A 27,338-nucleotide genomic window follows, 5' to 3' on the forward strand; every position below is an offset into this window, starting at 1 on the left:
ATAGCCAGATAGTATATTCCTCAAAGAAATGACTCTTGCACAGAATTCCTTTTTCACCATACGATGAATAATGCTTTCCAGCTACCACCTACAAAAGCAGGGTGAAGACAGGCCCTTTCATCTCCCTGTGAAGGAAACCTCTGAAAAATTAGAGAAAACAGGAATACAAACACTGCTTACACTACTTAACATTAGTAAATCTCGCAGTAAACATGTATGTCTCTGTTGGCAATGACAAAACCCATAATCACCTTCAGAAATGTATTCTGAGGCCAATCTCATCTAAGAGGTGTTCCTGTCTTTCACATAGCTTATTCCCATCTTTTGATCTAGGTAGTTAAACTGATCTGGAACAACCTTGGTAGTTTCTTTGATGGAAATGCACTCTGTAATGAGTTTAATCATTTTCCAGGTTAGAACCAAAACCTTTAACAGGCAGAGATGCAGATCACAAGTAGTCATTGGAAAAAACAAAGCCTAAGCCTCATTTCTCATAAAAGCAATTGTACAGTGTAGAATTTTAAAGCTGTCTCCTGTGTGATTAATATATTCAAAGCCTCTAGGGTTGCTGAAGTTGTTTTTAAATTGAAGCTGGGGTTTTCAAAGGAAGCTAAAACCATTATTTTACTCCTGCAGAAGCTCTTGAAAAATTCCAGCTCATTAAGATGCTATTAATCAAAGCTAGATTCTCTCCTTGTTGCTAATACTCTCCTTTCCATATAGACCTTCTGATGTCTACTATCATATTGAGTTCATGCTACACCTTTTACCCTCAGGGAAGTGTATATATAGGCCTCTCAAAAAATAAAAACAGGTCGCTATTAATGTTATTAAACTTGTAAGAACAATCCTTTGCTAACTGTGCTACAGGTCTCAAAGTTACTAGAAAGCAAAGAGGGGAATTGAGACACATTAAAAAAATACTCAAAATTTAGTTCTATGATTCAAGTGATTATTGGGTTTGGCATTTTCCAATTTGGATTCTCTTTTCTAGTCATGAGAAATTCCACTTACAGAGTTACTGCGGAGTCTTAATCTAGTAACAGCTTCAAAATGAGCAGGTATGTAGGGTTCATTTATCGGTCCTTCCAGCTGTAAGCTGTCTGTAGCTGGCACGTGTATAAGAGGTTTCAAAAAGATGTAGGCAACATGAAAATGAACATATGCACATGAATATGTATATACACACACACAAAAAAGAAACCAAACAAAGAACATAAGAAGAAAAGTCTAAGTTTAAGTGGCAGCCTAAACTCGGCTTCAGAGAGGACATCTTCTCTGTATACCGGTTTGGTCAAGTGCTGACCTTGGAAAGCCTTTGGCCTTCAAAACAAAGTAAGAGAGACAGACTGAAATGCCAAAAATTAACAGCTGCCCTCCTTACATGAACTACTAGGAGTGCTGCCTCGGTTTACAAGGCACACTCCAAACTAAAATGAACAAGCTGAAATATTTTAAAGCATGAGACTAATCAGATTCTGTTCTTCATTCTAACTTTCTTACACAAGCACTCAATTTCCATCAGTTTTATACTAAACAGTCTGTACTGAAACATCCCCCGAAGTTTGCTCTACATATCCTTCAACGTTCTTTCACTCTTCATGCTTCAATGTCTCTTAAGCACATGGCCCCCAAACTGTGAAGGCTCCAAACTCCCCCAAGAAAAAAACAGAGCATGATTTTTATTTTCTTTTTTTTTTTAAGTTAAAAAGTCACAGAACAAAATCTAGCCAGTAAGTTGCCAAATGTTGACAGGAAGAGGACAAAAACCTGCCCCACCCTCCTCCTATGACAAGAACTAACAAAGTATTTATTCTATAAATATTTTCATTTTGAGAGCTGAAAACCGTCTGGCATTGCTAAATGACATTATTATTCTGAAACAAAAGCTTGGCAAAACACTTTTCGTAAGTATTACATGTTAACTAAAATGAATAGAAACTAGGGTAACAGCAGTTTTAACTCCCTGCAAAGGCAAATAAAGTTACTTGAGCATTTTTCTTGAAGATCATAGGTAGAAATAAAAGTATAATGATTCTTTCTATTTCTTAGTTACCAACATGGTATACCATGGCAGACTTTTAGACAGAAAGAAAAAATTATTGTAAAATTACTTCCAAAACCAGAAAAATGTTAACTATTAATACAACTATATAGGGAAATGACAACGTTAAGTTCATACAATATCAATGTAGCTCCAGTGCATCTATTAAACATAATTTATTTTCATATCTTTTCCATAAAATACATCTGCATTATTACTGATTTTTTTGCATGTTTTGATGGAATTCTATGCTCTATATTGTTAAAAGCAGCTCTGAAGTAAAATTTGGTCAGTTTGACAGATTTAGCAATAATCATTTTCCCTTCAATTGAAAGGTATAGAGAAGCTTAAGTTCTGTCTCTCTCAACAAAGATTTTTCTCCTTATTTGGCCTACAATAAAATCTGAGTGGATGACTATTTTCTTATAATACTAAAAACTAAATTGAAAACATCTATAGAAAGTAACCTCCTAAAAAGTAATATGGAACATTTCTCATTTCTTAAGACTTCAAGAGATCCTGAATTTGCTTTTGACTTGACTAGAAAAAAAAAATTTCTTCTGTTACTGTGAAGATGAAGACATTTCCCATCAAACTAACAAAGATCCTTAAACCTAAAGCTGCATTAGAATAGTCATTGCAATGCAGCAGGGACGGGACACAACAGCACTCCAGTAATATATCACAGACTCACAGAATCTCAAGGGTTGGCAGAGACCTCAAAAGATCATCTAGTCCAACTCCCCTGCCAGAGGAGGACCACCTAGAGTAGGTCACACAAACTCATCCAGGTGGGTTTTGAATGTCTCCAGAGGAGACTCAACAATCCATCTGGGCAGCCTGTCCCAGTGCTCCGTCATCCTCACAGTGAAGAAGTTTTTCCTTGTGTTTCTTCAGAAGGATCATCACCTAATTCCACAAACCTACATATTCAGACTGGGTTTCTAAACTGCAACAAGTTTTCTCTCACAGTTCTTATTCTAACAGTTCTGCACTTTCTTGCTTTCCTGGCAAGCAGCTACCATCTTGCTCTTGCGCTGTACCTAATCACAGGGAATAAACAGTGACAGCAACTGAGGTTTTCCAAATTCCACATAGAAGGCCAGGTAACAACTAGACATCAACACTGATCAAATGCTCATTTTTCAAAGTAGGCTTTCTTCTCAAAAAAAACTTCAGAAAGATAAATGTTATATGATCCACGGTAAGTGGAATAATGTTTCAGTAAAAGAATGGCCAAAAAGTATGCTTTTCCAAGCTCAATGTAATTCATTATGGCACCACAGTGATGCATCTCGCAAGAGGTAGCAACATTCTGACTTGTGCAAAGGACTGGGCAGTGATTGCAATACTCTTCTGAAAAAAAATCCCATAGAAAAACATTTTTAAACCTATTTTTCTCCTTTCTGCCTAAAGTTCACTTAGTATCTTGTCTACTTTCCTGTCTTTTGATGAATCTTTTTATCAAATCAAATTCTCAGCTTTGTGATTCTCTTCCTTTTTCCACTGTGTATATAGATTGCAAACACACAAATTAAAATATAAGTTATCTCATGTCTACTATGAAAATAAAATCTAGATCTTGAAAATACTTTCATCCAACATTTTCTTCTATGCTACTAGTGGTAATGACCAGACTTCCAACTTGGTAAATACATTTATTAGACTCGAGAAAAGTGCACATCTCGTGCCTCTGCTTTTGATTCTGAAGTTCATCATCATGTGATACGAAAACTTCCTGGGTTTGCTTCTATACAAACACATCGAGCATGGTAATGCTGAGCAGCTCAACAACACTCCTGCAGCTATACCCAAGATTCAAAATCTCTGCCAAAATCACCTGTAAAATTCAATTGGTGAGGGTATCTCTCAGATACATAACAGATTCAGCTGTGTAAAAAGTTGGCTGGGAGACTTCCAGCACATCCTCTTAATCTGACAGCTCAACAACCAAAGCTCTCCCACCACATGGCAAACCTGGCTTCAGTTTTCTGCACTACTCTGACCTTTTGAATGAAGAGACACAGTGCTTGAAAGGACACAGCTCAAGCCATGTGAGACTTCAGGACAATATTCCAAGTAAGCAGAGGTGACTCCCTGCAGCCTGAACGAAGGTATCCCAGCCCTGGAAAGAGTCAAGAAATGTTGCATACATTACGTAACATAAATCCTACTCGGCTTCTCAAGTGTGTGTGCCAAATGTAACAAATCCAATTCCAGAACTTAACTCTACCCCTGCTTTGTAAACGAACTGGTATATTATTCAAGCTTGAAAAATAAGCTGCTGCTGAGTACTGTCAAATGCAAGTCTTCAACTTGCATACATTTATTTCTCCCATATAAAAATACAAAGGACAATAAATCAAGTGTTATAATTAGGCAACAGTCGAACAAGAATTTAATATTTCTAATAATATTTAAAAGGCATGCTAAGTATTAATCCAACATTCTCCTGTGATTCAAAACTGAGAAAAAAATACATCCCCGAGTTTAACTTGGTATCCACTGGTTGCATGCTAGACAAAGTATTGGCTATCCTGTTGTCAGTCTAAAGCCACCATAAAATTCACATTCTGAGAAACTCCAAAGAAATGAAATCAATCGAAATCAAATCAAATCTTATTAATATTTACAAATATCTAAAGGGTCGGTGTCAGGAGGTTGGGACATCCCTTTTTTTCTCTTGTAGCTAGCAACAGGACAAGGGGTAATGGGATGAAGCTGGAACACAAAAAGTTCCATTTAAATATAAGAAAAAACTATTTTACCGTTCGGGTGAGAGAGCCCTGCAACAAGCTGCCCAGAAGGGTTGTGGAGTCTCCTTCCTTGGAGGTCTTCAGGACCCACCTGGACATGTTCCTATGCGACCTGATCTAGGTTGACCTGCTTCTGCAGGAAGGTTGGACTGGATGATCTCTAAAGGTCCCTTCCAACCCTACCATTCTATGATTCTATGAATTGCCTGTGCCCTAAATTTGGTCCAAACAAGGATGGCTGATTCAGCAAAACAATAGCAACCTCCAGCCAGGATACAGTTATGTTAGGTGAAGTTCCTATAATGCTGAATCACAGAAATAGTAGATTTTTCAGAGAGGAATAACATCATCTTGTAGGTTGCACTATGTTTTCAGTGAACAGTACTATGTGACATAAACTGAATGTATTTTAGCATTTCAGGAGTGAAGAAAGAGTACAGCTAAAGAGAGAAAAACGGAAAAAAAAACCAACCCCCAAAAAACTCCCTAGTGATTATTCTTCATGTGCAGTCGTTCTACTTACTCGAAACTGGGAGAGGAATTTAGATATATAATTTATAGTTCAAGTCTTCTTTAAAGGGAAAATTAAATCAAATCACAGGTATGAATTCAAAACATTTTAAGCACATTAAACCTCTGTTTCTTATGGGAATCAATTTAAAGCTGCTTTAGATCTAAATGACAGCATCCATTAAAGTTTTATGTACTTCAACTCATCTGCTTTAACATCTTACCTCTAGTTAAACAAGCTAACAGGCAGACCTATAGTTGCAAGTATAAATTGACTCTTAACACCACACTTTAAGTGAGAAACATGCCTGCAAACTGGAGGAGAGAATGGCTTTTTTTGGTTATTAATTTATTTTCACTAACTTGGGTCTCTTTGAAATAGGAAAAGTTTTGGACATTGTTTTACAATGAAGTTTCCTGTGTGCTGTGTCAGAATAACATTCATTTAAAGAGATAACTCTTCCAGAGCTTTCACTCAAGAATTTTAGAAGTGATTAGTCTGTTGATAGTTGTTTACAACAAATTCAGCATTTCACTCTGGCAGCACAAGGCTAGAACGTTCTTACTGTTTATTAACACAATTCCCCATTAAATTTGTCCTGCTTTTACTCACAGGTTTTCCTTTTTTACTCAAATTTCCTGCGATCTTTTTAGCCACACATTAGACAAATCTTATGTGTAAAGCAAGCTAAAACAAGATGTTCATTGGCTGTCTCCCAAGTCATTAAACGCCTACCACAGGATTCCTCTCATACTCTCAGGAACACACAGCAACTGGATAAAAACGCCAGTTTGTAATCTAAAGCCTGTTATTTCCTCATTCTTCTACTAAATATGAAAAAGTCTTCAACGAGGCAATGAATGCAACAAAACCAGTATCTTCCCCAATAAGGACTGATGCAGTATGGGAAGGCTCAAAAGGTGGCTTAATACAATTCACAAAGTTTGATAAGCAAAGAGATAATAAACAAGGTACGGTAAATATGCTCTTGTGGCAATCAGTAAAGAGAGAACAAGATCAGTTTAAGAAAGATTTTGAAAAAATAGTAAGCAATAAGATGAAGGAACTACTACCACCACGACAGGTTAGGCATGTGGCATTCTACACTTCATCTTCGACTGAAAATAATATTTCTCTAAAGTAACTTTTACTGCAAGCAAAATGGGTACCAAATTGACTTTTTGCCCAAGGCAGCAAAAGTCATGTGGCCCTGAAAACAACATAACACAAACACTCACATCAGACTTTTTTCCCAAAAACTGAATGCAGATATTGTCCCATATATTTTGCAGAAACAAGTAATGGGAAGTCACTCTCAAGGCTTGCAACAAAACTCTTCCAGATCTGTATATCTCATTAAGCATAAAATTAAGCATAGCAAATAACATTTTTATAATCTCAGAGAAAATGACAGAGTTCCTTTTACATGCATTTTGCTTCTGGAATAACAACTTCAAACTCCCTGCAGAAACAGATATACATCTTTCCAAAGTTACAAAAATTTCTTAAGTAATTATGCCATCACCCACTATCAAGAATCTGCAAGACTAAAAGCCTCCTGTATGTTTGTTTGCTGCTCTTAACTTTGCCAATCTAGTTGTTTGGGCTGAGATTTTTCCAGGCTGGGTATTAGTGAATATCTGATGGTCCACATAATCCATTGATCCATTTATGTGAACACCACTGAGGACAAAACATGGACTACTTCAAGTAGGAACATACACATAAGAACAGCTCTACATGATTCAGACTCCAGACTTATGCCAAGTCTCCTTACTCTCCTGCCCTGATGTAGCTGAGGCAAACACCAAGGACAAGAACAAATAGAGCAGCACAGACAGGCCAAGTCTATGAGCAGCCAGCTTCCAGCAAGCCAGCCATAACAGGGACTTGAGAAAGAGTTTAAACCAAGGCCCTTCACTTGTTTGATGCATTTTCTTTCTCCCCTACTTAGTCCCATCCCCGGTCTCAAGAAGATGGAGAGCTGTATTTCAAAACCAAGTTCTACTGGGAAGACTGTCTATCTCCCTTCATTTGCTCTAGTTCTGTTTTGCTAAAAACTGAGTAACACTCTCTAATAAACTTTTCCATGTAAACCTGTGATTTTAGACTTCCTGCATCTTCTTTCAGCTTCCCTCCCTTCCAAACCACAGATTCCCACTCATAGGGAAGTAGTTCTGTATCATCAACTCTTTTGACTTCCCTTCTCTTTGCCTTTTCTAGTACTACTGTATCTTTTCTGAGATGGAAAAAGATCAGAATGGTACACAGACACTCAACATCTGAGTGCATCAGGTACAAGGTTGACCAAGTGTGGTTTGCCCTCAGGTCTTGACTTCAGTAATTCACTTTAAAGTCATTCTAGTGACTTAGACTGTGCCTTTGGAGCTGTTTCCAGAGAAACTGTGATGAAGATTCAAAGGTTCTACCCCTACCCTCAACCTGCATCAGAGTAACAATCACTCTAGAAGCCATTACTGTCCGTAAATATCGAGGGTAATTTTTCTCTCATTTCCACTACATTAAAATTCAACACTGATAGACGTAAACATAATTTTATCACACAAGCTGCTCAGCATTATGAGATATTTTGTACTTCTGCACAGGTTAGCAAAGAAACAAAACCAAGGTAAGCAATTTTGTATCATCAAACTGTCATCTGATGCTTCACTTTCCCTTGGGGAAAAAAAAAATATTTATTTGAGTACACTCTGTAGAAATGGACTTACAAGACCTTTAGAGCTGTTAAATGATGCATGTTGAAGACAGCTCTGGCAGTGAAACAAAGGACAAACTTTCACTCATTTTTCTCCAGCTTAATTCAGATCCCAAGGAGAAGGCCGACTTCTAGGGCAAGGGACATGAAACTCACTCCAAAGAGGAGAGGTAGGAAGAAGATGAAGGAAGTATCAGTACCCAGAGACAAGGAAACCCACATGGCAGGCAGCAGGAGAAAGGGCATACAGGCTGCAGCTTACCGGTTGTTTTGCTCAGCACTACTGGAAGCAGGAGAAACAGCACAGCTGGAATCAGCAGTGAAGAGACACACAAGTGCTTGGAGAAAAAAACTAGACTAAGGGAGAAAGATACATGAACTACAGCAGTATAGAAGTAAGAAATGTGAGACTGGATAACCGAAGCAAAAAGGGGGGAAAGACAGGGGATACTAACAAAACAGAGGAGGCAGAAGACAGTGTTGGTGATGCAAGAAGTGGAAAATGAGACAAAGTGTAAAAAAAGAATAAACTAGGTAGAGAAAATAAGACTACAGCAAAAAGACTCATGGAAGGGAAAACAAAGGGCAAATATAGAAAATATCAAAGCAAGAGAGACACATAGAAAGTGTCCAACACAGCAAACACGTCTCCTAACCTTGGAACAAAGTCCAGAGGCCCACTAACCCAGTGGCAAAAGTGCCCTCCTCTTCTCCTCTTTCAAGTATTAGTTCACACAAAAGCAAGGTTACTCAACATGGCAAGTTAACATCTGTGTTGAGCAGAATGTCGGAAAGAAGACCAGAAAATTAGGGATAAGGGAATGGAATCATTGCAGAAAAAAGATGAGACAGAAGAAAGAGGCTTCTATTCCCAAGCATAGAAACTAGAAAAATATATAGTACCTGTCAAATTCTTTCATCCTTTCAGCATGACCTTCAAGAATAAATAATGAGTCGGATTTGTAAGAAAAGAGAAGGCATAAAGAGAGAAAGGTTCAAAGACTATGTCAAGGGTGGTGAAAAGAACCTGGGACTGGTGAGAAGTGATACAATTAAGCTGTAAAAGTGGAGATAATTCACATGAAAGCAGGTGAAAAATCTGCAGAAGCTGACTATAAGATTTTATTATAAGCACTTCAGCATACAAAAGCAGCAGCAAAAGTAGTAAATATTGCTGCTGACAGACCCTGTGATAGAACAGGGAAACACAAGGAAAATCAAAAAGTGTATTAATAGAAGAAAAGGAAACATGGAGAAGAGGATACGAGAAGTCACAAATACTTACATACCAGACTGCATAAGGAAGTTAAGCAACAGAATATGAAGAATACTGTGCAAAGATAAAACTATACAACAAAGAAAAGGTTTAGAAGAGGGATTAGAGACAACAGCATTTGAAAAGGACTACAAAAGAGCAGCTCTGCTAGTGAATGCAAATATTTAAGTAGTACTGCCCCTGACTGAAGAGGCAAGTACATGCTAACACATACAGCTAAGCAACCAGATGCATCATCTGCATTAAATTACAGAGCATGAATGCAGAAGAATTCACAGAAAGAGATCCAGAATCAGAGAAAGAATGACAAGCAAAAGATGAGAACTTACACTTAAGTAGCCTGGTAAAAAGGACTAAAAAACCCTACAAATTATTTTTTTTTCCTACTTAGACCACAAATGTTTTACAATGGTTATTGAAATACTGAATGTAATAAGACATTTTGTCCAAATCAACATGTCACTACTATACAATAGGATAACTCAGCCAAATAATCTAAGAAGTGCAACATGCATTTTGTTTCCACTCATTATGACATTTTCCATAGTTAAGATAAAAATCAAAACAGTATGTCCTTTATCAGAGCAGATAAAAAGAGAGTAGGTCAAGGATTCTTCCTTTACTATATTATTGTCGAGACAGAAAACATGTTTTTGCAATGCCCTACCTAGAAAACATAAAATAGACCTTTTCGTATTTGGCAACAAGCATGGAAAAGTTCAGGCAAAGGGCCAGATGTTTTGTTAAAATGCATAATGGTATGCCTTAGCTTTGCTGAGGATGCACAAACAGTGCCCTGAGAATCTGGTCCCAATGCCCTCTCTTCTTTCTTAACATCCAACATCAGTTTTTAAGCTAAAGGTACAAAAACATACTTACAGACACACCTCCCCCCAAATCTCTTATAAAAGACAAGAGCAAAATCTATGCTGTAAAGACTACAATCATCTCCCAGGAAGACAATGTTATAACCCATAAGTGAAACAAGTACTTTAATTCATATATTGTTACTTTAGCGGAACAAAATAAATTCATGTGATATGATATGACAGAGCAATGGAACTCGATGATCATGAAAAGACATTACAAACACCAAATAAAAACACTGAATAATATTGGAGAAAATACAATGATAAAAGGAAGTGTGAAAAGATACACTGATGAGTGCTATTTTATAAACCACATTTTTTTTTAAATTCTCATTCAGCAAAAGCCATGCCAGGAAGATTCTTTCTTTTAAATTTTCTTTACTATTCATAGCATTTGAATTGGACTGTATGCAACAACAGAGCAATTAGCTTCAATACTGCCAACATTCTCTCTGGTGATAATTGGTTGCTTCTTGCAAGAACATCTGTTCCATCTTTCTTAAGAAATGAGGTACAGACCCTGTTACCTAGACAACAGAATCCTTCTGAGCATCATGTACTATGAAAAGGCAATACCAATCTAAGTCACACTTCATGTTCCTTCTCCCCACCACTCCCTTATCTTCATTAATGCAAACAAATGCCACCACTTTTGAACATTAAGCCCATATTTATCAGATCGCATAAACTCACACCCATTTTCAGATGCATTAAAAGTAACAGCTGTGTTACTGCCCTTTGGCCAGGCAACAATCACTTAAAGACTTTGTATCTAGCCAGTTTCTACCACTGTGACTGTCAGGTTAAGCTGAAAATGCTGCAGCTTATGACTATTCTGAAAGCAAATCCTATAAAATCTAGAAGTCTCAGCACAGTGCCCTTGAACGTAGTACAGAAACAGTCACCACTGCTGCCATGTCCCCAGACTACTGCAGATATTCAAGCACTATAGGGATCCATCCCATAGCAGAACTCAGTAGTGTCCTCCAGCCAAATCGAGAGCAGCAGCAGATTAACCTTTGGAAGATGCGTTTTGTTGTCTTAGCAAACTCACCATTAATTTTAGAAATACTGATGAAATATTAACAATAACGAAGTACGTCAAATGACAAATTCCTCCACATGCTTTAGTTTGATGGATTTTTTTCCCCAATGTACATGCAATGGAGGACCAATGAACACAGAAGCTCCAAAGATATATGAAACCTAGAGACAAAACACTCAGAAAGGAAAAAGAGAGCCCACTTGAACAGAACAAGCTGCAAAACAACCAACATTACTCAAATAACACCATAAATTCATCTCACTTCATCTTCCTTCTGACAATACCCTAAACTAACTTTCCTTCTCCTTCCAGCTTTTCCTGTTCTTGGCTGGGAGAAGAGGAACAGCACCGTCTATCCTCAAATGTATACACTGTAGCTCTCCCTGTTGTGGGGAAACTTCGGTAGGAAAACCCCTGTAGCTCTGTGTATTGAATTTTACACATGCAATAGCAATCATGCCCTGAGTTTGCAATTAAAAGTTCCAAGTTAGTCAGTCAGTACAAGTCAACAGCACCAGAAAGTGCCACACAAGAAAAGGCTAATCAACTAAAATATAAGCAATCAGTTCACCACAGACAACAAAAGAGAACCAAAAACTTTAGGACTTCACTGCTACTTTTATGAGAATATTCTTACAAGTTATATTTCCACTAGTATATTGGACAACACAGAAACAACTATATGAACAATTGATAAGCAAGAAGACGGCATTTTGAGCATCAACTAGAGTAATTAGGAGTATTAAGTTTAAAAACAGGAGATAAGCGTGGGATTATTTCTTTTGCAGATTCTACATTTTAGAGGGGCCTTCAAGGCCAGTTAATTTGATAAGCCAGAAAGAGAATAGTTTAAAAGAAGGCTTCTTCTATAGCATCTTTTACAGCAATGTTTCATAGAAGAAAAATAACATCTAAAATAAACCCAGTGAGACAGGAACATAGATCAACTTTTCATTGTTGACAAAAAAAACCCACAAATCATGAGTTCTGGAAATAGTGATGAAATAAGAGAGAAGTTTGAGAACAGACTGGTTTTGAGGTGTCCAGAAGAAGGAAAAATGAAATAATCCATCTGGCTTCATATTGAAAATCTAAACAATGGAGATAGCTGAGTACTTAAAAATCACTGTAAAATTCCTTATTTAAACTAGAAGGCTCAGAGTAAGTTCAATGAATTTCAGATATATGACACTACAAAAGCTAATTTAGTAGTGGTATTTTTTTTTAAAGCCAAAATAGAATAAATACTTAAGAGATAAAATGTAAAGCTGCAGGGATCACACAGTCACAGCGAAATAAAACAGACAAGATAAAACCTAGGCAAGAACAAAATTACTAATACATAACAAAAACAGCATGTCAAAAAAGGAGGAACAAGGGAGTCTGAAGTGTAAAGATACTAAGGCAGATGAGGATACTCAACAAACCTTGGAGTTCGGTCAGAAAGAGACCATTAATCACAGCAATAAGAAGCTTTTTGAGAGTAGAAGCTTAGAAAAGTCAAACCAAAATGGTTCCAATACTGAGCTAGCGGACAGGAAACCACTGTCTTGCTGGTAAATATTAAAGACATCTGGAGATTAAGAGAGAAGAAAGCAAGGAAAAGAGTACAAAAGGCAATTGAGGTAAAAAAGAAACTAGAGCAATCTAATAAGCAAGTGAAAATAAGAAAGGACAATGAGAGTGGAGAAACAAACTCTGCAGGGGCCATGAGATGGGATATGTTCATTAGCAGAGAAAGAAAAGGCAGAAGTTTCTGCAAATGTCTGCCAGAACTGGCAGCAGAACTCATATCTCATAACTATCTATAATCAGAATTATCCTACTGATAGCTTCTTTCAATACATTTAATATATGTTCGTATATGAAGAAAACTGATTACTTTTTCCAATAGCATAGCCTGTCAGGACCTCCCTAACTTCAGTATCGTCAAGCAACTGCAAGTGAAAAAGTTCAAGGTCAAGTATACTGAGCATATACATACATCCACAATTTAGTACATATGCTATGTGGAGTCAAGGGGCAGGTCTAAGGAAGCATCCTGACACTGACAGTGAGATAGGGAGGATGAGCATGATGCTCTTTCTACAAGGCAAAAGCGTTCTGCCAGTCAGATGGCCAAATGGAGCTGAGAACAAAGCCATGACACTCACATTTTTCTTAACAAAATTCAAACTAAGCCAATTCTACATAATAACAAACTCACACTGTAAGTCAAGATGCACCACAGAATTAGAAAACATCCAGGCTATTCATTTAGTGACTATTGTACTGTTAACTACAGTTTGGAAACGGGAAAGCCTCCCTGTGTCTCAGAATCCCCATATAATTATTTATCAAGTCATCATAAAGACGTGAAAAATCTCAGTAAGATCCTGTGTAAGCTGTATTTAAACAGAGAGCTATTTTTCAGCTTACCACAGAAACGGACACAAAGGTTCACAAGAAAATAAAGCTACACTGAAACTTTTAACATAATGAAATTCCATGAAATTAAAGTTTTAGTAGAAGGTAACATGACATTTTGCCTTCAGTAACAAAGCTGACTACAATATCTAGACATAAAAGTCCGAAGAGTAAAATACAACTGTTAACTAAAAACACTATCCATCTAGCCACAGACAGGGATGAAGCCAATGCCAATGTATTGAAGAAAACAACTTTTTATTAACATTTGATGAAGCCTTAAAGATTTTTCCACCGCTCAATTTTCCCTGTTTTGTATTCATTTATACAGTTTAAATGCTACTGATAACTTCTCTTTTCCCTGCCCCCCCCCCTCACAGACTCAGTGGGCGCAGAGCAGCCTCAGATAGCTTGTGGGTCAGGATCAGCAGAGAGATCAGTAAGGATGACATTGTGTCGGGAGTACATTACAGAACCAGGATGTGGAAATCATATAAAGTCTTCGCTACAATTCAAAGAAGTCTCTGAAGCACAAACCCTGGTTCTTCTACGAGACTCTAACTTCCCCAACATCCACTGGAATAGCAGCACAGCAGGGTGCAGGCAGCCCAGGTAGTTTTTGGAGTATATCAGGGACAACTTCTCAACATATATACTGGATGGGCCAACAACGGTGTCACCTAGCCTGCTGCCAAGCAATGAATAACTGGTTGGAGATGTGACAATCAAAGGCAGCTTTAGCTGCAGCAACTATCAACTAGTTCAAGATTCTGAGTGGAACAACGAAGGTAAGTACCATAGCACAGTCCTGGAGTTTCAGGAGAACAGACTTCAGCTTATTAATGGAACTGGTAGGTGGTCATGGGAAACAGCTCTGAAGAGCAAAGTAGCCCAGGAAAGCTGGCAGGTCTATTCAGGTATTTTTGTACTTATATTTATCAGGAGACTGGCTTGTATAAGCAGATTGTCAGAGATCCAATACAAGAGCAGTATACAGAGGGGTGCAAACAGGGACAGGCTGCACAGAAGGAATTTAGAAACAGTCAGGCATGAAGGGATTGTGTCAGGAAAGTCAAAGCTCACCTTGAATTGACACTTGCAATGAATGCCAAGGGCAACAAGAACAGCTTCTGCTATTACATTAGTTGTGAAAAGCCGAACAAGGAAATGTGAGACTGCTGCTGAATTGAGCAATTTACTAAGTGTCTGAAGATAGAAGTCTCAAAAAGAATCCCATCATCTGAAAACCCATGCTATCACCTCTCAGTCTGAGGCATCAAAACCAGCCACATGTAGCATTAAATTGGAGAAGGACACACTCTAAAATTATGTTAAGTCAATATATCACTCAATTTTACAACTCCACACAGAATAAACTAAAAGCATGTCTAAACTAATCTTACTGTACTACAGGGAAAGCACAAATGGAAGAAGAGAAGGAAAACATGTAATGAGAACAAGAAACTGAGAAGAAAAAGAAAGGTTTATGACATCAGAAAAGAATCCAAAATTTGGAAAACTGAACCTTTAAAACATTATGTTCACGTGTGCATACATGCATGCAATCTGGCAGGAAATATTCAAGTTTGACAAATACATATTTTAAAATGTCTTTCCTGCATTATCTGCAATTCTGTTCTTCTTTAAGTGATAAAGTAACTATTTGCTTTCAGTGCTTTGCTGTCTATAGCTTAACCTGAAGAGGTTTTACTTTACTTTTTTGTGCATTTCTGTTGAAGGCATCATCAGCTAGGTTTTGCATTTGTGTGTTCTGAGAATATTCAGGATCTGAACTGAACAGCAATTTCAAAGTTAAAACAATTGAGTCCAAACTCCATTTTCCCTAGTCAGCTGCACTGAAAATTTGGATTCTATCCTAACTGATGTCAAGTACCAAATGTGTATAGAAACTTCTTCAGCTCACACTGTGTTAGAATGGTGGGAAAAGCTTTCTTTTTCTTCTTCTTTTTAATATACTTGATATAGAAGTGTTGATATTGCTCTAAGCCACAACTTCAAGAAAAGAAAAGCAACCTCTTTATGAAAAAAACCCATCAGTCTCAAAATCTTTATTTATAAAATAACTGTGTGCTAAAAGCAGCGTTTCCCTTTTCTCCCTTGTATGCTCTTTTTTGCTGCTGTTAAACTGCTGAAGGAAGCAGCTGTAGTTAGACAAAGGAGATGACTAGCTGCCCCAAAAAATGCTCTATTTTTGTTAGAATTATTTGACAAAAAAATAATTCTTCAAGCCACAAAACTTTCCGTAAACATTGAAGGGTATTTATAGGCTGGTAAGAAAAGTGAATTTAATTGATTAAAACAAAAATATCTTTTTATTCTAGACATTTACTACCTCTGTACTTTTTTTATTTAATTAACTTAATTGTTCTTTCAGACACAATAACATGAAAAAAGACCAAAACGTCCACAGAATCTTTTTGAAGAATACCCAAAGCAAGAATTTAAGTACTCCCTTACACAAAAAGCATTTAAATTACACAGATTATACAAGATTAGGCCATGTAACACAGAGCTCTTATTCTTCCTATGGCATGCAAAACATGAGTTGTTATGTAGCTGAACCAAAAACCTCCTTCCAGCTGATTCGTAGTTATAAAATCAGAATGAACAGACACTTCTAGCCAACACATGCCTTAACTCTCTAATAAAAATCATTTTTAAAAAAAAAAACAAAACTTCTACTTATTTCACTACCTCCAGCTATTGAAAGAGGGAGTGGAGTTTCAAAGTTTCCACAAACAAATCTAACAATCTTTTCTAATTAGGTAGCAGAGAATTTATGGAGAGATTTTACATTGCCAAATATTCTACACAGTTATATTATCTTGGCAAGAGAAAAGACATTCTGACATCCAGAAGCAATCTCCTACAGCAAACGTACTCAGGGACAGAAACTTTTATAAAGCCTTGTTTTAACTAACCTCACCTTAATAAAAGCTAGGGACCAAGTTTAGAAACCTCTTGTTCTATGTAACAGTAAATACTGCAAGCTGCTGCAATAGTTCAAGGTCAAAGAAAAGGTCAACATAGTCAAAGTAGAGGACTCATATCTACTGTGAAATTCTATGCAGCTGTACTTGAAGAGAGCCAATGGCATTACAACTCTTCAAAGTGTTTTATTAATACCAAAGTTACCATTATTCCTGTAGAGTTGATCTTGTCTGCATTCCTAAGAGATGCAGAGACAAGTCAAACAGGCTATAAGGCCAGCTTGGTCCATGGGCTCAAATCAAATAACTTTGTATCTAGTTCATTTGTCCAAGCAATTTCCAGCCAGGGAGACAAGAGGTAAAAGCAAATAAGATTTACTAGCTCCACCAGTTAGGCACAACATGTACCCCTGAGTGTCCCTGTGCCATGCTGCCAGCAGCACTGCTGAGAAGCACATGGAAAAGGCACAAACTGCTTCAAGATGGAGATAGTAAGTCCCGCTGGACTTCCCTGGCTCAGCTTCAGAACCTGAACACCGCAGGCCTCCAAAGCCAAGACAAAGGAGACACAGCCCCAGAAGAGTTGTCTAAAAGCCACAAACAGCAGGAAGGCAGTAAAGAACATAAATACAGGGAGACAGAGCCATTTTCAAGAAAGTTGACACACAGAAAGAGAGATTTCACAAACAAAACCCCATAGCTTAACCTGTAAGGCTTCTTACAACCTTGTGTACCCTAAGAAACTGAGGATGCCAAAATATTTGTACCCTCAAGCACTTCGTAACACACATTGCATCAAAAGGCAAAAGGCCTGAGAATAATTTGTGCATGCTAAATTGTTCCAATGAGCTTTCAGTAACTCATTTAACATTATAGTCTGAATTATTTTAGCCTGTACCCATAAATGCAAGTACAAACACAAAGGCCAACTATGCTCCCACTTATGTCCCACCGTGTACTGGCAATGTTTCAACATCTCGCAGAAGGAGCAGCCTCTAGCAGCTTCACTAACAGCTAACACATACAGGCAGAAGATGTGGCAACTACAACAGATACACATCCCAGACTCAACATTAATGCAGGGAAAAATGCAGTAATTCAGGTCACTCTTAAGCAAGGCTCAAAAAGAAATGGTGCTGGTTCGTGGTTCTACTCTCATTTAAATAATCTGTAACAACCTAGCCTACTTTCTTTTTGCCACAGGAAAAAAAAAAAAAGCCTACTGAGCTGTGAAAAAAAAAAGTGACATAGAAAAATTCAACAAAGTTTAAAATTAAGATCACTATTTACAGAGAAGATGGGTTAAGTTGGTAACTTATTCTTGGAAGAGGGAAAGTTCTTGTTTTGGGGGTGGAGAGAAAAGCTAAAAGGAGTTGACGGAAGAGCCACCTAGGAACTAATTCAAGTCACAAGTTCACATTAAACCTTTAGTAGCAGTCAGCTTTGTCTGCAGGCTACGTTTTAGGGGGAAAAAAATGATCTTATGAGAAGGCATTCTTAGACTATCCTCTTCTGAGTTAAGAGAAATTTCAGAGCAAGACCATATTCACTCCAGTAAAAGCAACTTTTACAAATATCTCACTGGTTTCCAGGACATTTTTACTACTATATTTAATATACTTACAGGGAATTTTCTCAGAACATCCAGTGGACACTAAAAACACTGATTGTTTTTCAGAGGAAAATTGAAATTACTTTTCACTTCTCACTAATTATTTTTCATGTGCAACTCATACCAGGAACTGCTGTAAGTACTAGATTAAATGTATGTTTTGAAACAAACCAATTGAAAAACAGAGTTTGTGAATCAAGTTCAGACCCTTCAGATAACTAATTTCTGCAGTCAGGAACCTCAGAAGAGCAACTCAGGATACAAGAGGGATTTGCAGCTTCTATTGAAACTTAGCAAACCAACATTTCCTCACTGTATTTCACTGCCAAGTAGTACGTAAGGTCCCTTCCAACCCCTGCCATTCCGTGTTTCTGTGTAATGCTATTTCATTAGGTTAAAATGTTTACCTGCTTACTAGAAATACATCTCAAAAGCATGGCTCTATTTCCACTAAACAGGCAGAAACACTGTAAGACTGCTTTACACAATCTTTCAGGTTGGAAAGGACCTCTTGAGATCTAGCCCAATCTCCCTGCTCAAGCATGGTCAGGTAGAGCAAGCTACCACAAATGTGTCCAGTTGAGCTCAGAGCACCTCCAGAGATGGAGACTTCATAACCTCTCTGGGTAATGTGCTCCAATGCTTGGTCACTCTCACAGTACAGAAGGGTCTTTTCAAATTCAGATGGATTTCAAAGTGTCTCTGTTCCATTCATTCTCTCCCATCAAGTATCTACACACACTGGTAAGATCCCCCAAGCCATCTCTTATCCAGGATAACCAGTTCCAGCTCTCTCAGTTTCTCTTCATATGTTAGTCTCTTCATCATCTTTACAGCTCTATGCTGGGCTCACACCAGTTGCATAGCCTCACCAGTACCAAATTAGAGGGGGCTACCTCCCTTGTCTCGCTGGAATATTCTGCCTAACACAGCCCAGGATGCTCTTTGCCCTGAGGGTGCATTGCTGGCTCAGTCACCTTGCTGTCCACTAAGGCCCCTAGGGCCTTCTCTGCAGAGTTCTTTTCTCACCAGTCATCTCCCTGCACGTATTCCTGGAGTTATTCCACCCCAGTTGCAGGACTTTGCATTGCCCCTTGTTGAACTTCAAGAGACTCCCTGTCAGCCCATTTCTACACCCTGTTGCAGTCCCTCTGAGTGGCAGCATATCCATCCAGTGTTTCATCCATGTCTCGGTTTTGTGTCAACTACAAACTTGCTGAGGATGGATTCTGTTACAGTACCCAGTTCATTAGAGAAGATACTGAACAGTATCAGCTTCATTATCAGCCTCTGGGATGCACCAGTGACTTGTCTCCAATCAGATTTTGCACACTGATCACAATCGTCTGGGCCCAGCTGTTCAGTCGGTTTTTGATCCACCTCACTTTCTACCTATCCTGGACTTTGTAAGCTTGTCTGTAAGAATGTTACGGGAGGTAGCATCAGAGGCCTCACTAAAGTCAAGATAAACAGCATCTACAGCACTCACCTCATTCACCAAGCCAGTCATCTCTCTGTAGAAGATTAACAGATTGGTTAAGGACAATTTCCCCTTTACAAGTCCATGTTGACTACTCCCAAACACCTTCTTGACCTTCATGTGTTTGGAAATGGTTTTATGGAGGATTTTCTTCCTCACTCTCCCAGAAACTGAGGAGCGAGTGACCGATTCGTAGATCCCCTGATACTCCTTGGAAACAGAAGTGACATTTGCTCTCTTCCATTCCTCAGGAATCTCTTCCAGTCACCATGATCTTTCAAATATAATTGCGTGGGGTTTCATAATAGCATCCAAGCAGCTCCCTCGGCACTTGTGGGTGCAATCCAGTAGGTGTCAAACTTATGTATGTCCAGTTTGAGTGCTCTCTAATCTGGTCTCCTTCCACCAAAGACAAGCCTTCCTTGCTCAGCTTTCCCTCTGGTTTCAGAAGCAGGAGAAGACTCAACCAGTAAAGACTGTGGCAAAAAAAGTTACTGATTACCTCGGCCTTTTCCATATTTTTTGTTACCATTCAGCAACAGGCTCATGTTTTCCTTAGTCTTTGTTTTGTTGCTTACCTACTTGTAGAATCCTTTCTTGTTGCCCTTCAGGCCCCTTGCCAGACTCAACTCCAGGTCAGATTTGGCTTCTCTAACTCCTACTCTTGCAAGATCAAACAGTAACTCTATACTCCACTTGTGTCACTAATCTCTGCCTCCAACTCCGATATGATTCCTTTTTATGTCTGAGTTAAGTAAGAAGCTCCTTGCTCATCCAGACAGGCTTACTGCTCATCCAGACAGGCTTCCTGCTGCCCTTGCTTGCTTTCTTGTTAGCATGGAACTTCATTGTGCTTGGACAAGATGATCCTTGAATATCAACAAGGTCTCATGGATTCCCCCTTCTCTCCAGGGCTCTACCTCATAGCATTCTTCCAAGTAGATTACTGAAGTAGAATTCTGCTCTCCTGAAGTCCAGGATTGTGATCTTGCTTTTTGACATGCTCCCTCCATTTAGGATCCTAAAGTCCACCATCTCAGACAAATAAGCCAATGTCATGGTTTGACATGACAGCCTTTTCTGGTAAGGGGGAAGGGGCTGCAAAGATGGCTCCTGTAAGAAGTTGCTCACAACTCTCCCCAGCTCTGAGCCAGACCCACTTCTGGGGCTGAGCCAATTTGACGCCTCCACGATCACTTTTTAAGAAGAAGCCGGAAGGGGAGGTGTCTTCCTCCATCTTCTTTCTTTCTTTCTTCTGCCCCTTCTTCTCTTCTTCTGGCTGGTGGTGGTGCAAGGAGTAGGAACGGTGAGAGAAACAACCATGCGGACTCCAAGGTCAGTGATGAAAGGGAGGAGGTGTACTGTAGCAGAGACTCCCCTGCATTCTATGGAGAGAACTGGTGAAGCTGAGATTTATTTTCATTTCTTTAAAGACCCCGCATCAGCGGTACAGACTCATTCTGATAATGAGCCCGCATCAGGGGCAGAAACTCATTTTGCTAAAGCTGACCCCGGACCAGGGGCAGCGATTCACTTCATTAAAGGCCCCGAGCCAGGGACAGTGATTTTGGCCGGAGGAGGCCTTGTCCCGAAGGAGGGGCCCTTTATCACTATGGCCGGAGCAGGCCCTGTCCCGAGGAAGGGACCCAATATCCACAGCTGCAACTGTGGGGAGGAACCCACGACAAAGCAGCTCATTAAACTTATGCCCAGAAGAGGCCTTGTCCCGAGAGAGGGACCCTGCAACCGCGGTGAAGAATCCACGTCAGAGATATTCACCAAGGACTGTGTCCCGAGGAAGGGACCCTGTATCGGCAGAAGCCACAGCTGCTGGGAACAACCCACACCAGAGAAGTTTGTTAAGGACTGTGTTCCGGGGGAGGAACCCCGTGTTGGAGCAGGGGAAGAATGCCAGGAGTCATCCTCATCTGAGAAGACAGAAGCGGCAGAGCCCATCTGTGAGAGACTGACCACATCCCCCACTCCCTGCCCCCCTGAGCCGTTGTGGGGGGAGGAGGTAGAGATATCGGGAGCAGTGAGCTGGGCCCAGGAAGAAAGGAGGGATGGGGGAGGGAGATCTTAAAGTGCTGGTTGTAATTTTCTCATCATCCTACTCCCTTTTTGCTTTTATTCCGTTCTGTTTCTTGTAGAATAAACTTTCCTACTTTCCTCTCTAAGTCGAGTACTGGAGTCTGTTTTGCCCAGAACCATAATTGGCAGCGAGCCCTCCCTGCCCTTGTCTCAATCCACAACAATCTTGCTTATCTTTTTACTCCCATTTCGCTGGGTCCTCCGCCATCTTAACGAGGGTGGGGGTGAATGGGGGCATCGAGCAAGAAACTGTCGTGGTGCTGTTGTGCTAGCTGGGCCAAACCACGACAGCCAATAACAATAACTACATTGTAGCTCCCCAAGTTATTTAAAACTGCAGGTTTTTTTCCTGAGGATTTCCAGATTAGCCTCTTCTACTATTCAGCTTTTGGTTTCTGCAATTCTTCCCACGAAAAAAGTAACAGATAACCACAAATTTTGGAAGTGACTTAGCTACTACAATAAGTTCGAAGGTCCAGCAGCCTAAGCCTAAAATCCACTGTCCAAATCAGTCACTGAATTAACTTCTTTCTTTAAAAAAATAAAATTCAAGCCAAGGCATTTTACTGCTTTCTCCCACACCCCTTTGACGTGGAATGAGATGATACTTTTCTTATAGCAAATCCTAAATATCACAATTACACTGAAGTTATTCCACATTCAGGGACAGGCTACATATCCAGATATTTTGAAAGTAGACAGTGAATGGCACTGATTAAGAAAATACTTTTTTTTTTTTCCCCCTCAGCATTCCTTTTTTACAAAATCCACAAGTTTATAGTCTCTTCACTGTGGAAAGCAAAGTACTTGAAGTAACCATCATAATCCTCTCACAGGAAGTAAAGCCTTTGGGACAAGAAATCTCATTAAAAGCTGTATTATCCTGGTGCTTTTTTGATAAACAAATACAAAATTCCATTACCATTACCTGTTTGCAGACTTTTTAAAGTTACAGCTCTTAGTTCTTAACAGATGATGGCCAAGATACTCCACAGGAAAAAAACAGCCCTAACAAATAACAAACTTCTAGTCTGTTTTTTCTTTCTCCATTTGTCATTCTAAGATAAGGTAAGGAGCAAAAAGTAAAACAAAAAGACAGCAGAATTTAATAAAAATCTTCCTTTTCCAAAAAAAGCACTTGTTACCTTTTCAGCATAATGAACAAAATCTTTTCACAAAACATGCGTTGGATTATTTATAAATCCAGTTTATTATCATTGTCAATCTCCACATTTGATTACATTCAACTCTATTTTCCTTCTTCCAAATCAACGGATACAGGAAAGTTCCTCTTGCATCACAAAATCTATCTCCTCATCCTAATATCCAGCAGTTCTGGATATTAGATACATGCTCTTTTCTTGTGCAAAGTTACGATGTATTTTTCAGCCATATTGCAATGAATATGCTCTGATGTCTCACCATTGAATGGAAAGAAACAGTTTTCTTAAGGTCTAAATGTCTAAAAATGGCTTTTATTTCTCTTATATATTCAATAGTGCAAACTATATTAAATTCTTGGTCTACAAATATCTCTAAGAATTAAGGGGAAAAAAAATTCCCATGTTACTAGAAAAAAATAGAAATTCCACCCTGATGCTTAAGCAATTAAAAAACCCATTTCATTTATTTTTAGTATTTATTACATTATAAGTTTCCAAAATAAACTATTACAAATCTTGAGTTGAAAGAGGCATCACAGTTGTTAACAATCATGCAAAAATCCAACCTGCATTTCACAATTCTCATTCATACTTAACAACTCTGCTCTATAAAAATACCATTGCTTAAACCAAGCAATAACCTGCCTCAAAACAAGAACACAGAAACAGTTGGCATTTCAGTTACCTTCAGAACAGACTCAAGTTACAGAGAAGTTAGCTTCTCCTGACACTCCTTCCCCAATTCTTTAACATAAAAGAATGACCTCTAGAACTTTCATATTCAGTACAACAGAATTGGCTGAAATATGAATTTCTTCAGTAGGTATCACCCTACAATTGAAATAAAGTCATCATCACTTGCCCCAGGAACCACTGCTTACATGACACTTTCACTAACATAAGCCTTCTTTCAGGAAAAGCTGATAGTAATAGTGGTAAATGCAGCTTTATATATTTAAAAGTCCTAAGCAAAGGCAGTTCAACCTGATCCGTAATGCCAGAAAGGAATAGTCTGTCTCTTCTCTTAGGCAAAGTTAGCCAGTAGATGTTATTCTGAGCATCTACACAATACTACACACAAAATGGGCTTGGACTGAAAAATTGCACATTTTAGCTGAGCAATGTATTTCTCAAGCACATTGTCAAATGTCTTCAGATTACAGAATTATTACAATTATTAAAAGACACAAAGAACCATGTACGCTGGTGCTTCTTTCATCTTCTCACCTTCCACAGAACATGGGTGGGGTTTGGGCTTATTTTTTGGGTATGGTTTTGGGGGGCCTTTTTTGGGGGGGGGAGAGTGTTAAATGTCAAAAAAACCCTATTCATGACATTTTAACATCAGCCTTTTCCAGGCTGATAATCTTTATTTAAACCAGTAAACATTACCCGCTTCATTATCTAAGACTTTAAATACAAGATTAACTATTAATGCACTAACACTAAGTGTACTTCTCTTTATAGCTTTCTCTTTTCACCTTTACCTTTTTCACATTTCAAATATTTGACCAATCTGAAATTTCACTGAGGCAGTGATTTACTACATTATGTCAGGTTAAAGTTTTACAATAAACTTTGAGGAAGAGTAAAAAATAATTTGAAAACGAATTACAGGATTAAGTTGCACTGAGAGGATTCAAGCAACTTACACAGTAGTTGTGAAGTTTCCCAGGCTGTACTGAGCTTTGCAAAATGCTTCCCTAATAAAAAAAATATTTTAAATTATTTTTTAAAAAATCAAGACTGAAATGACAATGTATCATCATATCAGATTAAAAAAGGAATCTGACACTCTCTGCTCCCTCACGATGTCATGTCTAGGTATGGCAGAGTCAGCTCCATATCATAGTGCTATAATGACAACAAGAAAGTCTCCTTCAAAGTATTTCTCACATCATCTCTAGAGTAGTACAATTAAAAACAAAGGACAAGAAACAAAGAGACAAAAATAACCCACAAAACAAAACAAACCCATACAACTCAATGCTGTCAAAACAGCATTAAATAAGTAACAAAAATAAAATCTAGTCCTGATTTTAGAAGAGGATTTCTTATTTCCTCCAAGGGCAGAAATATTCAAAAAAGGTCACTGGGTAGACTCTGGAGAGTGACTGCTAGCAATGCAGTCACCTCTCAAATCAACAAGTGACCTTGACCTTACAGTGACAAGTACTTTAAAAGGATAGTAGTTTTATCTGCTAAGTCTCTTCTTACAGAATTACCATGGGCGTTACACTAAAAACAATGCAGTGGTTTGCTCAGTTGAAGATTGTGAGTTTCTAATGTCTCATATGGCATTGCACACCCAAATGTTGTATTTCAATGCAACATTACTAGATTATGAAAAGCTTTAGGCACAATCCTAACATATATTTTAACAGCTCTCAACACAGGGACAGTATTAAAACCAAGTAAATATTTCATTAAGCAAATGCACTTGTCTTGCAATGCAAGAAATTCTTGCATTACAAACTTTTGTTATCCAGCACTTCAACTGTGATGTACATTTTCAGTCATAAACATTTAAAGATCAAATTCTACCTTCCTGTACAAACACCTAATTTTCATCAACTTTGAAGGTATGATAGGCACTACTGTGCACAAGGGTGCAATTTCTGAATCCATTTTTGCTCCTCAGACATATGTAATAAAAACAATTACAGCTACTCTTTATTTTAGTGGGAATTTTTTATGTACTTAGCAAAACACGTAAGGAATGAGGAAAACCAACTGTTCCCAGGTACAGAAGAATAATAAGTTACCATTAGTCTGAAATAAAACACATTATTAGCAAGTGTATTTGTAACAATAGTTGTGATTTTTTAGAACCTTTTCCTTCAAGTGAGCTTAAAATCATTCCTTTTTAAAAGAAATCTTCTCTAAAAGGTTTATATGTATTTCCCTCTCAACAAAGAAAACAGACAAAACAAAATTATACCATAGAGGCATTACTATTACATAGCAAGAGCACCTCTTTCAACTAAGAAAATAATGCATTATTTAGAAAGCATTTTAAGAAAGCTCATGTTTGAGTAATTTTCATACTTGCATACCTTAAAGAAAATATTTAGATTATCTTTATGTTACTTAATTCAGAGAAAATAATGTTGAATAATAATACCCATTAAAAAAAAAAAAAAAGGAAAAATACTTTCATTTATGGACACTTACTGCAATCTCTCTACAGGCCGACATGGATATCCCTGTACCTTCAATTTGCTTCAGTGCATATTCCTTTTCATCTTTTCTGTACACAGGAGAGAGAAAAAAAAAAAAAAGAGAGAGGAATGTTTTTAGCTCTAACTTTTATTACACCAACCAATACAAGTATAATGACTTATTTTAATTTGGCCTGGATCAAGCAGCTGAAAAGTCAATCTGGCTTTAAGAATAAATTACACTTAGATATTCAACACAAGTTTCCTTTTAACACAGACTTCAAAAATTCCAAACAAAAATTCCTGCATAAAGAAACTTTGTTAACCCATGTCTATTTCTGAAACTACACAGATAACCACAAATATGCTTACAAGGAATTCTGGAGGATGCTTTTCCTGAAATTCTACGATATTCTCTACTACCATGAAAAAGTCGCCCAAATGTATCCAATGCCTGGAAAACTCTCCTAGAAATACCTAGAAATCAAAAGGTTCTTACTTGATTTTATGAGCCACTATCAGTCCACTTTTACTTCTGAAATGCTTTTAAACTAATTACACTCATTATGTAAATATGGCTATTGACAAATCCTTACACCACATATGAAAATCTGTGCTCTGAAGTACAAAGTCAAAGAACATGAAAACGTTCAGCCTGAAAACAGCACTATCCTTTTAAATAACCACAGTTTGAAGCAACCTAGAGGAGTGACCAACAGAACAAGAAACTGACGTAGTATATTGACGCCCTCACAATACAACATAACCAGCCTACTGCCTACCATAAGGTTTAACAGGATTCTGCTACAATAAACAGATGTTGATAAGCACCAACACCCACAGTGCTGATGTACCCGCCGAACTTCAACCTCCTTCCCTTCAACTGTGAATCACAGAATGGTCAGAGTTGGAAGAGACCTCTAGGAGATCATTCAGTCCAACCCCACTGCTAAAGCAGACTCACCTCAATCAAGTCACAGGCGGGTTTTAAAAACCTCCAGAGAAGGAGATTCCACACCCTCCCTGGGCAGCCTTTGCCAGGGCTCCCTCACCCTCACAGGAAAGAAGTTTCTCCACAGGTTCAAGAGGAACTTCTTGTGTTCCAGCTTGTGCCTGTTACCCCTTGTCCTGTCAGTGGGCACTACAGAAAAAAAACTGGCCCCATCTTCTCAACCGCTGCCCTTTAAGTATTGATAAGTGTTGATAACAACCTCCTTCAGTCTTCTCCACAGTAAACAGCTCTAGGTCTCACAGCTT

The 27,338-nt window shown here is 38.3% G+C and overlaps 1 protein-coding gene across 2 annotated transcripts in view; it reads right to left on the reverse strand.

Annotated features, from left to right (window-relative positions):
* CDK19 (cyclin dependent kinase 19) overlaps positions 1–27,338 on the reverse strand; it is a 128,358-nt gene that overhangs the window by 83,431 nt on the left and 17,589 nt on the right. The window contains exon 2 of one of the 2 annotated variants that reach the window (XM_061990477.1): positions 26,095–26,170. The exons of the other annotated variant lie outside the window; for it this stretch is intronic. Coding sequence (XP_061846461.1) covers positions 26,095–26,170 — 76 coding nt within the window. The remainder of the gene's footprint in view (positions 1–26,094; positions 26,171–27,338) is intronic. 2 annotated transcript variants of the gene reach the window in all.

Source organism: Colius striatus, chromosome 2 (assembly GCF_028858725.1).
Source record: "Colius striatus isolate bColStr4 chromosome 2, bColStr4.1.hap1, whole genome shotgun sequence".
NCBI classification, from domain to species: Eukaryota; Metazoa; Chordata; class Aves; order Coliiformes; family Coliidae; genus Colius; species Colius striatus.